This window comes from Crocodylus siamensis, chromosome 1 (genome assembly GCF_052110815.1).
Source record: "Crocodylus siamensis isolate JL-2025a chromosome 1, ASM5211081v1, whole genome shotgun sequence".
NCBI classification, from domain to species: domain Eukaryota; kingdom Metazoa; phylum Chordata; order Crocodylia; family Crocodylidae; genus Crocodylus; species Crocodylus siamensis.
Window position 1 is genome coordinate 127,797,894 of NC_143395.1, and position 12,492 is coordinate 127,810,385.

Below are 12,492 nucleotides of genomic sequence, written 5' to 3' on the forward strand. Positions count from 1 at the left end.
ATAACATTTACCTCTGAGAGTACATTGCAACACACATCCTGAATTACAATGCATATATCATTAAGCTGTTCATTATAACTTTTGGCAATAATTTAAAAATATGCTTAACTTTAAATTGATCTTCTGATATCTATTGCTTTTGAATGTTGTCAATTACTGTATTTTCATACTTTCATCTATGAAAATTAAAGGCCCTAATTTCTGGCAAGAGACTAGCTTTGCATTAAGATATCTTCAAATTAGTATAATGGAGAGAACACAGTATATCTTAAAGATATGACACAAGCTAGAATCTGTAAATCATGAAAATTGATAAAAAATTTTATACAAAATTACACTTATGCCTATGGGTGTAAGGGGAATCAGATGTTTGCTCTAATTTTTTTTAAAGGACAAATTTGCTGTTTTTTGATAACTGTAAACAAGAATATATTTAACATTCTTTAGCACTCATCCATCATAAGGAACAAAGAAAGGAGGCACGCTTGCAGCAGAAGTTATATCAAGAGAGGCAGCGAGGAAAACTGCTTTCCTCTTCCATAATGGCATTCAGAAGTACACAATCAGAGGTAGATATATACTGATAACACAGCAATGCATGTGTCACAGGGCGGGGACCCAGGAGCGTCTGTGATCTCTCCTGGCGCCCCCTACCAAGCCAAGTGGTTGTCCATGCACCCTCATTATCTCGCCTGCCACGACTTTGATGGTGAAAGTATTATAAGGGAGGCTGCCTTTTACCCCCTTGGGCATGGTACCCCCTGGGCGTACTCCCGCTGGTACCCTGTCTGCCGCTGATTCTGGGTACTCCCATCACAGGGCTACACGTGGCTCCTACCACCCCTAATACCACGCCCCAAGCCTCTCGAATGTTCCAGATGTTGTTGAGTCTACTTCGCCTAGTGGCCCCTCCGGGCCCCTCTCAAATGTAGGCTCGCCCCCTTCTGGGGCCCCTCTCAAATGTAGGCTCGCCTCCTTCTGGGGCCCCTCTCACACAGACAGTGCCCCACTGGGGCCTGTCTCTCCATGCTCACGTGCTCTCCTGCGCTCACACCTGCCCGCACTGGGGCCTATCTCCACGTGATTCCCGCAGTCGGGGCTCAGGTGGCCGTAGCTGTGCCTGGCCCCCAGACCACTTTTCGGATCCTATGCCTGACTCGGGGTTCCCAGAATCGGGGCTCAGGCAGCCTCAGCCTTACCTGGCCCTGTCACAGGGGCACTGAGGTGCCCTGTGACTTAAAGGATAAGAGGAGAGTTGTCAATCAGCAAAGCAGCGCAGCTGCGGGTTGCTGTGGCAACCAGCCGGTCAGGTGACCAGAAGGGGGCAGGGCTGGGCCCTTTATAACAGCTCAGGCTGGAGCCCGTGGGCAGTTCCCCTCCGGCAGCTGCAGGAGCAGGAGCCCTGCAGGAGAGCTGAGCAGCAGAGTCAATGGTGGCAGTTTGACTGGCTGCAATGATGTGAGGGGGGAGAGAGAGAGAGCCCGGACAGACGTATGGGTGAGAGTCAGCATTATGGGGGGGTTGTATTATAACCCTGGCATTTATGTTATGTTGTAGCCGGCTGGCTGACTCTTTGGTTTACTTATGGTTACACCGGAGGACCGGGTGAGGCTGTAGGGGTGTGAGGAGGCCTCGCAGGAGCCCCTCAAGGGCTTGTGGAGTTCCTGGTGCCCAGCAGGGGCGTGGAGAGCAGTGCCACAGTGGGCACATCGAGACAAGTGCCGGAGGGGCGCTCAGTGTGTGGGGAATTGTAGCCCCCAGCCATGGGGAGGCGTGGCAAAGGCCCCACCGGGGGGCAACGGGCACGGGGAGGCACGGCAAAGGCCGCACAGGGGGGCAACGGGCGCGGGGAGGCACGGCAAAGGCCCTAGGTGGGCCATGTACTAGATCAAGCCACCCCAAGGCAGACGGCAGGTTTCATTGACAGGCACCCGAGTCAGGTGCGGGTTAAAGAGTGGTCTGGAGGGTCTCCGTACCAACATGGGAGTCTAGGGACCAGAGGGGCCAGGTAAGGCTCCGGCTGCCTGAGCCTTACAGGACACACTTAGTTGGACAACCATCATTGGCAGGAATCAGCAGGGGCCAGGTAAGGCTTAGGCTGCCTGTTCTATATTACTGCTGTCAGTAGCAGGCACCTTAGTGCCCTGCTACAGCATGTACTATTGACCATGTAAGTTTTCATAAGTTTTTGCTTGGCTAAACAAGATAGTCTACCTCCACACATGATAGACTTCCCATTGCCTCTGATCATCCATCTTTTCTATCTATTCTAATTTGGATTCATCTGTCTCAAACATGGATAACCAGAATGATGCGCGACATTCCAGATGACATCACACCATGTATTAATCCTTCTTTTCTTTTCAAGAAATACTTAACTTGATGCTTCCCAGGATCACATTTGTCTTTTTCAAATACAGAGCATCCTGGTGGGTTCATAGTCATCCTATGACTGAATGATACACCCAAACTCCTTTTTCATCTTAGTCATTTTCCCACTGATGAATTAGTAATTTACAGCAGATTTTTTGTTGTTGTTTGTAAGTGCATGAGCTTGTATTTTGTATTACCAAATTCAGCCTATTTCTATTGCTAAATTTTTACATGTCCCAGTTTTCCTGTGTGAAATTCTAATCTTCCTCTTAATATTTCATACATTGTGGCAAATTTAAAACTTGTGTTCATATCCAGCAGCCCCTAAAATATGAATTATTTATTTCAGAACCAAATTTTAACAGAACTTGGTATCTCAGAGGACTGTTGATGAGAGCCAGAATATGGTTGGGGATGAGATATGGAATACCATTTTCTGCTGTCAGGGTGCTGGCAGAATGGTTAAGGTATCTCACTACAGCTCTGAAGGCATAAATTCAAGCTTTTCCCTGAGTTCATGACAAAGGTTGTTCCCAGTTGATCTCACCGTAAATGAATAACAGGACATTTTGGCTGAAAAGTCAGATGTGCCATGCTAGTCACATCACTCCCTTGTGTGCTGCTAGCTAAGAAAATAGCTAAAATATGCCAGAATAAATTACCTAAAGTAGCCCTATGAGTCATTAGACTCAGATTAACCTTCTTTCCTTCTGCTGGTAAAAATCCAAGCTGTAGTCACAGCACTAAATGCTCAGACTCCTTCACTCATTTACTAGTGTAGATGTTGCCATATTGTAACCAACCCTAATTGTTTTCATGCACTTACAGGAAGTCTCAGCAAATAGAAATAGGCTTGTTCTATAACTGGACAAAAATCTTTCAGCAAATACAAAAAATGTCAGATGTGGCTTTGGTGGTTCAGAATCTGTTTGTGAATTCAGGTTGAACTTGCCAAAGAGTTACAGCTGGAAAAAAAATCACAGCTAGGTGTTTACAAAATTGCAGTAAGGGTGGATGACCCTGATTCAATTCTTGCCCTCAATAAAGTACATATTGTATTTAAACTGGGAGTTTCCCACCTGTAAGATGGACATCCTGACTGCTAGGATATGGAGTATTCTGAGGGGAGTCTCTTATAATCCCTCCTATTTAAATTGTTCAACGTTGTATAAAATACCTAAATAGTAATTCAGACAGAAAGAAAAATTATTTCTAACCTGGTGCTTAAACACTGACTAGGAAGTCTGACACGAGTTCCACTCTCTGAATGTATCACTATTTATACAAACCAGGACACATCAAGCAGAAACAACTGAGAGACACCTTTCCCCAACACAGCCTACAACCACGTGGTTATAGCACATCTCTCCGGAGGTAGGAGATGTGGAGCTAAAATTTCTTCGGTATGAAGTGGAAACTGAACCTAGGTCACTTATGTCCAGAAAAGATGCTCCACGCTCTGAGCTTCTGGGTAAAAGAAAGACTCTGACACCTTTTCCCTGCTTTCTTTGTGAAACTCTAACTTATTTCCTTTGCTGTTCTTATGCATGCCTCAAAAGATTTTTTCTTATCAAATGACACAACCTGAAAGTAAGTGTAGATTAAAATACATTTTGTCCTGTTTTGGCACTAATAAACTAGTTGGCCCTCTTCTCTAGGTATGGACCCTACATTCCAGATATAGCCTACCCATTAACTAGAGCACAATCCCTAATTTTCTACTTTTGGCCCCGTGGGGATGATGGCAGAGATTGAAGCCATTAACAGCCATTTCCTGTTATCTGACTGGGAAATGGAACTTCAGTGATATCACCTGGCTTGCTGATCCATGTAGGAGGTAACTAAAAGCTGAAGAGCCCTTAGGTAGAAGGAGAAAATGTTTCCATACAAGCAAGTAGGAGTCAAACAGGTGAGTGTTCCATGGTTGTGCAGAAGTGAATACAGAAGATATCAGATGGGCAGGGATCAGTTGAAATCTATATGGCTGATTACTTTACACAGGCCTTATTCAATACAAATCAGGCCTTACAGTTGTTTAGATTGATATTGGGGTTGATATTGAAACAATATCCCTCTCTTGGTGACAGCTATCCCTTTTGCCAAGAACACACATTTCTCTGTGCATCATAAGTTATATAAATTAGGCATAATTATACATATCGGAAAGCATAACACAGTATAATTATCCTCTAACTGCTCTGTAACCACAATGCAATGACAATTACTATGTTATAAAATGTAACCTTATCATCTGAAGATTCCAAGAATGATGGTTTCAGTCTGTAAAGAGTTCACATTTTTTTCTCCTTTGCAGGGACACAAGCAGATTTCCTGTTTGTATGTTGCACTACCTGAATTTTGCCAATGGGTTTAAGAAGGAGAAACTCAAACAAAAGACCGTTTGCCTGGTTTAAAGTTTCACCTTTATGTTTCACATAATTTTCAATGAAAACTTAAACCATTACTAGGCTATGTGGGGAAGGATTCAGCCAGTCCTCAACTACTGTACAGTGTTTTTGTCTACTATTAAAGTGCTGCCAGCCCCCTTTCCTCCTGTAAGTGGCTGAATTTCAGCAATGGATGAAGTTATTCAGGTGCACACAGATTTTACATACAATGGAAACCAACTTAGAAGCCAAGGGGAAGGAGGGCTTCCTAGACCTGAAATATCTCCTTGAGGCTGAAAAAAGGGAGACGCATGATGGATGAGGAGTGTCCCAGTACAGAAGGCAAGAAGAACATGGCACTCTGAACTGGGGAAGCTTGGGGAAATGCTGAAGGAGAGAAACTTCTGTATAGTTCTAGATGTAGGGTTTCAGAAGGCTTATCAGCTCCTCAGATCCCAAATTTAGGAAGTTACTGTACAGGCACACTCAGAAAATCCTGGTACCATTCCCAGGATTAAACCAACCTGGTCACATTAAGAGAACCATTCATAGAGCACAGTTATATGAGATACTATTTCAGTCAAGCAGGAAGAATATGAGATGCTTACATAAGGTTCACTTCCTGAGCAACATGTAAAGCATGTCTGATCACCATAGAGAAAGGACTGTTCGAAAGTGTGGATCGGATCAGATCTGGAATGGTAAGTGTCACGGGATGGGGTCTCCAAGGATGGCCATGATACCCTAGGGCCCCTTGACCATGCCTATTTGGTCCGATAGGCACCCTCTTTTCTCACCCGTCACATCTTGATGCAACTGTAATGAGTAGGGAGGCTGCCTTTAAGCCTACTGGGTCATGATCCTGATGGACTTCCCTGAATTCCATGCATCCCGGACCCCTTGTGGGTCCCATTTCAAAATAGATGTCCTGGGACACCCCAGTCTTATGGGCTATATGCGTGGCTCCAAACCTCCCCTTTACCACGCCCCAAGTCTCACAGATGGTATTGCCATTGTTTCTCCCAGGCTGTGTTACAACTCGGCCCCTTGTTCTCACTGGGCTCTCCACAGCACTGTCTCTGTGCCCCAAATGCTACACCCTCTCTGGTGCCAGGGCCCCCACACTATAGTGGGCCCCCAATGAAGCCTCCTCCTTCCCCAAATAGCCTCACCCAAACCACCAGTGTTATAAACAGCAAACAAACATAAGCCCCTGGTCTATAACATAATACAAGAGGCCAGGGTGTGCTCTGCCCCTTTAAAAGCATTGAACTTTGTCCCTGGCACTAAGTGTCTAGTAGGTCAGGGTACCTGCGGAGCTCATGGAGTCCCATTAGCCCTAGGTGTAGCATATCAGGCAGTTGCTGCGTCACTGGGCACTTATTCCCTGGAGGCTCATTCCCCTCTGGCATCTAGCAGGGAACTGCCTTCCCTAGTTCCAGCCTGGGGTTTATATAGGCCCAGGGCCCTGCCCCTTTTGGTCAGCTGACCATATGCAGGTGCAGGCTAATTTGCCCTCTGGCTTGTTGCCCTGGTAACCTGCACCTGGGCTTCTGGCTTTCTCTTTGGGCTCTTTCCCCAGGCAGTTTCTGCTCTTCTAGGAGTGGGCACCTTAGTGCCCTGAGACAGTGAGACACATATTAAATGCACATCATTTTGATAGATGATGGTAATAGGTAGGAGGGATTCTGTGAACAATTGGTAGGAGCTAGAAGAAAGGCATTCCTCAAAAGATGAGGTTTTAACAATCCAGATTTTGGAAATGGAAGTGTTGGTTTTGGGAGGAAGGAAGCAAATGATGAGCTGTATAACTTAACTCTGAAGGAGAAGGCAATAAAGTTTCACACCAAATTCATCCTTCTGATCTAGTGCCTGGCACAGATGAAGTTGGACACCATGGAGGATGAGATATCACCCTTAAAAAAATACTGTGTCCTAGCAAGGGTATAACCCATAGGACTCTCCCTGAGGCTGGGCAAGTTTCAAGGGAGGCCCTATAAAGGTTAGAAGCTATGGGGCCAGCCAGCTCTGTTCAGTTTTCAGATTTAGCTGGAAAGGGGTGTGTAAAGAAATCCTCCTCAGTCTGGGTCACCTCTGTATTGAGTCAACCTGGTCACCCAGGTGACTGGGCTGAAACAAATTTCTAAGGGAGCTCACCCTTCCTTTGTCCTGCAGCAGGCATTTTGGGAAGGGGACAGGCAGTCATTTTGGGAACAAACACACAGAAAGATGTGCCACCATGAGAGACAGACTCCCTGGATGATTTGTAAGTAGAAATCTGGCTACTAGATTAAAACTAAGTATTTAGCTTCATGTTAAAAGGGTCACTGAACTCAATATTTGATGAGGCTCAATTTATTCTGTATTGCTCAAGGTGTTTGGAGTTTCTCTTAAACTTCCTTGGTTCTATCCCTCCCCGATTCTCTCCCTCTGATGAATAAAAAGCTATCTGGCTCAGCATGCCTGGCTGTGAGTGCCTGAGGGGAGAGAGAATTCAGCTGATTATTAACTAATTCTTTCCTACCTGAGATTATCCTGGGAGGCTCCAGGCTATAAGGAGCACTCAGAAATACTACCAGTGGGCAAAGGACACCCGCAGTCTGCAGGGTCTGTGTACCCTGGGTGGCACAGAACCCTACCAGAGACCAGCGCCTGGGTGGTGGGAGCTTTACCCCAGGTTTGCTGGGGTCCAGGAAGGGGCACGGCCAGATGTAGGCACTGCAGGGAAGACTCCTGAAGCTTGGTTTTGGGCCTGGCACAGTGAGGTAAGTAGCTCAGCATAATAAGCACCCCTTACTGTCCCACCACAGGGTCAGCTAACATTTATAGGAAATCAAGGCTCATTTTGAACCCCCTGTTAACTGCAGAACTCAGGGGAACTATTTTTTTTTCTATTCTGTCTTACATTAGTATATGCCCTAAGCAAAGGGCCTTGGGCAAGGTACAGAGTTGTTCTTCAGCTAATGCAGGATACTGTTCGTCTCTAAGTCTTCCCTGGAAGAATAGTTTAAAACAAGGCTGTCCAACTTTGGTGCAGCCTGGGCTTCATGTTCCTTGGGCTGCACAAATTATAAGGGACATAATGTAGGGCCACCCCTCATAACCCAAGGATTCTTCCCTGCTGCATGGTAGCACCAGTGATACATGGTCCAATGCCATCTGACAATGGGAAAGCCAGTTGCAGGGGGGCCATGGGCCACATGTTTACTACTTGTGGGTGACACACTGGCTCATCACAGACCATACGTGAACCATGGCCCATCAAATGGGTAGCCCTGGTGTAAAGGAAAGCAAATGTGAGACATCATTAATTTCCACATATAAAAAGATACAAACATGGGCCAGTATTGCAAACAATAAAACACTCACTTTTTGGCCAGGTACAGACATTAGAGTTTTACCAGTATCAGTACTCATAACAATATAGAAGTTCAGTGCACAAAGACTGGTTTAAAAATGGTTGAACCTGGTCTAGGATAGACCTCAATCAATGTGCATTCAAACTTAATCAATTTAGGTTAGACTGTAGAATCAAACTTCTGTACCAGATCCCCAATTGATTTGTTTGATTGCTGTCTACTGGCACCCCAGACACTCATACATCACTCTGCTAGCCCCCTCTCACTTGCCCTTCACCCATCTTCTCTAGCCAAGTGCACAGCCTACCCTGCCCCTTGGATCTCACAGAGCTGAGTCAGCACAGTGGCTCACTATAATGGGGAGCGGGACGGCTGAGGGAAGGGGTTCTCAGCCATGCGCTGCAGCCCAGTCAGATTCCCTAGGGCTGTGCCAGTTCCTGAGGTTCTAGGGGTCCCTGGGTGACCATCCAGAGACCCTCATGCCCTCCATAAGCATGCACAACCCTAGGCAGCATGACTGGGCTGCAGGGGATGAGCAAGTATGGGTACCTCCACTGCCTAACTGCAGTTGACATGCTTGTAGCTGATGATGATGGGGGAACAAGGAGGAAGTAGTGCTTGCCATGCACTGCAGCCTAGTCAGACAATCTGTGGCTGTGCCCACTCTTGGGAGAGTATGGGGTCCCTGGGTGTGTGGGCTCCTGCACACCTGATGGGGGGTTGGCCTTGGGTGTGGCCAACCTGATGGTCTCAGCCTGCGCAGGCAGCCTATGTGCCTTCCCACCAAAAGATGAAGGTGTGCTCTGTTTACTCCCAAACTAACCTAAGCCACTTATGGAAACCCACATAAGTTTGATGAATTCTGCTTCGGGCTTTTTGAATACGTACTTAACCTTGGACATTTTGAAATGCTTGTGCCACTGCTAGCTCTGACCTTCTATGAATGTCACTTAACTGAGGCCCTATTTGAATAACAGTTCAAGAAGTAGTAAAAGACGGGTCAAAAAGAAAGAAAAAAGCACTCTGAAGGTGCTAAAGCCCAACATGATCAGATACAAGAGACCTGACATGCCAAGAAATCTTTAAAAATATAAGTGGACCATGTATGGACATATGGCTGTAAAAGCTAGTCATCTACAAACCAAATACTGATCTGAGTGTTTAAATTCATTCATTATTTAAGTCCCGTATTTGTACACTAGCATCACTGTTTCATATCCCTCCTGAAGGAGAAAATGTTATTATCTGAGCAGTAACCGATTGAAATCTTTCCTGTTTGCTATATGTGTTACTAATTAATTCAATTTAAATGTACAATCTGTATCAATTTACAATCTATATTTTAATCTTATAGTTCTAATGTGGTTAGGCCTGTTGAGACAAATTATTCAGAGGTTCGGAGAAACAAGATAACAATCTTACCGCTACATTACCACTGCAGTTTGGGGATTGGCAAACACCCGTTATTCTGTTTGGAATCAGCACATCCTCCCAGCATGATGGACCCTTTAAAATAAAATCAACATATATACAAGGTTTTAAATCCACTTGGCAATAAGCTATACCTTTTTTCTTGTTTTCCTCCCACCATCCCTGCCCCTTAGCTAGAATGTTACTAAACAAGAAGTTTATTAATTTACACTACACAAAACACAAGCAAAGGTTCTAAAATTACCAAAAAGACAACATCCATGTTTAAAACTTAGTCATTTGTAGAAAATATAGCCTTTCCATTCTGAGGCTAGTGTTCTGAACAGTCGTCAAACTCTCAACAGTATATTTTCACTGCTAAGAGTTCAGCCAGGGACTTTCTTAATTATGATTAAAAAGCTACAGAGGGCCCATCTTCTGCCTGAACAATGTTTATCTCAGTCTGCAGCTGATCATGTAAAAATGGAAAAAATGTTAGAAGATAGTTTTAAGCAGGGTTATAGTGTTAGACTCACTGGAGTAAAGATTGAGAAAAGGTTAAGTGGCATTCTTATATTTTACTATTGAACCATTTAAACATCATGTGGTTTCTGTTTTATTGAAACATGCATCTGCTCACAAGGGCTTTTCACATGGATTTTGATAACATTTACATTAAGCCAGCAGGAGAATTGCTTCAGTTCTATGACATGCACCAGCAGCACTTCTCCCTAACTTAAATACCACATAAGTAATTAAAACCGTACATGAAGGATTACTGTCATACTGGAGAGTTTTAAAATTATTTTTATGATTTCTCATCTAATTATGTTACTGAAGGAAAAAAAAAAATTATAGAAGTAAACCAACAGAAAATCCTGAATGGTCTTTTCTGCACCATGTTGCATAGAAACATTTGTATTACCTGTACAGTTATAATAAAAACAAAGAAGAAACAACAACTTCAACTAAAAAATCTTACCATTTCTTACAAACAATTTTTATTAAAGAATGACTTCCTTCGTATAAAGCTATCTAATAAAGGACATATACAGATATATCCTCAGTCATTTGGAACAATTCAATTTAAAGTTCAGAAGTTTATTTTATTTTCAAAAAAATTTATGATTCAAAGAACAGACAATGAATTGTAACCTATGAAATAAAAATGAAGGATGTGCACATACATATCTAAGCAGACCGCAGGTAAGAAAAAAAGATAACATCCATACCTTAAATATCATCATACTTCTAACCAAATTTAAGCAGTGTAAGAATGTTTACAACTGATATCAGTGCCTAGGCTAGGTAGTTTAAAACTAGTGAAGAAATATATACACTATATTGTACATCATAACCTTTTAAACACAGTGATTTACAGATCTTTAACATAATCTGAAAGGGAGAGGGAAATGAACATGAGCTGCACAAAGTTTTTAAAAATCTTTGATGATTCTGTTTCTAATAAAGATGTTAATAAACTCAAGGCAGGGTTGATTTGCACCTTATAGACTAACTAAAACACAGACATATAAAGATGTATAGAAGGAGATCTAGTTCTGATTTAGCTAGTTTATAAGGTTCAAACCTACCCTACCTTTTACCTGATATCAAACTAACATAACTAACCTCTCTGCTCATGGATAGTAAAACTCGCATTGAATTCAGTGATGCTGGACAGGGTCCCAGGGCCTTAATTCTTCTCCCAAAGTCAAAGGAGTTATAGACCAGTGTAAGTAAGAGAAGAATCAGTCCCAAGATACCTACACAAAGAAAAATCTTACCATGGAAAGCCATGGCCCTACAATCACATATTAACCATCATAATACTTATTATCACAACCTTATGAATAGTTAATATTACAGGACAAATGTTCTACTGGGGTTACTCCATTGAAGTCAATAGAGATAATCCAGCAAAACATTTCCCTCAACACTTAGAAAAATGCACTTGCAACATTGTTTTCCAATTCAGACAAATATAAAGCAGGATGAAAGACAGCACACACAAAATGCTGGTTATAAGAGTAATTCAGGGAGATTCAGGGAAATACAATTGAGGAATCATAGAAAATTAGGGTTGGAAATGATCTCAGGACGTCATCTACTCCCCCGTCATCGTGGGGCAAAGCAGGACCAGCCCCAACTAGATCATCCCAGCCAAAGCTTTGTCTAGACAGGTCTTAAAAACTTCCAAGGATAGAGAATCCACAACCTCTCTGGGTAACCTGTAATGGGTAACTTATAATGGGTAACCTGTTCCAGTGTTTTCCTACCATCCTCATGAGAAAATTCTTCCTACTATCTAACCTAAACTTCTCTTGCTGCAACTTGAGACCATTGCTCCTTGTTCAGTCATCTGCCACCACTGAGAACAGTTTAGCTCCATCCTCTTTTGAACCCCCTTCAGGTAGTTGAAGGCTGCTATTAAATCCCATCTCAGTCTTCTCTTCTCTAGACTAAATAAGCCCGGTTCCCTCACCCTGTCCTCATAAGCCATGTGTCCCAGCCCCCTCACAATTTTTGTTGCCCTGTGCTGGACAATCTCCAGTTTATCCACACCTTTTCTGTAGTGGGGGCCCAAAACTGAACACAGTACTCCAGCTGTGACCTCACCAATGCTGAATAGTGGGGAATAATCACTTCCCTTGGCCTGCTAATGTAGCCCAGAATGTTATTAGCCTTCTTGGCAACAAGGTCATGCTTCTGGCTCATATCCATCTTATTGTCCACTGTAACCCCGAAGTACTTTTCTGCAGAGCTGCTGCTTAGCCAGTCAATCCCCAGGCTGTCATGGTGCATGGGATTCTTCTGTCCTAAGTGCAGGACTTTGCTCTTGTCCTTATTGAACCTGATGAAATTTATTTTGGCTCAATCCTCCAATCTGTCTGTCACGCTGAATCTCCAGCGTATCTACTACACACCCCAACTTGGTGTCATTCGTGAACTTGCTGAAGGTGCAA

The 12,492-nt window shown here is 43.7% G+C and overlaps 1 protein-coding gene across 1 annotated transcript in view; it reads right to left on the reverse strand.

Annotated features, from left to right (window-relative positions):
* PRKN (parkin RBR E3 ubiquitin protein ligase) overlaps window positions 1–12,492 on the reverse strand; it is a 1,414,145-nt gene that overhangs the window by 710,276 nt on the left and 691,377 nt on the right. Inside the window, exon 5 of the mRNA XM_090042590.1 lies at window positions 9,542–9,625. Within this exon, the coding sequence (XP_089898716.1) occupies window positions 9,542–9,625 (84 nt within the window). The remainder of the gene's footprint in view (window positions 1–9,541; window positions 9,626–12,492) is intronic.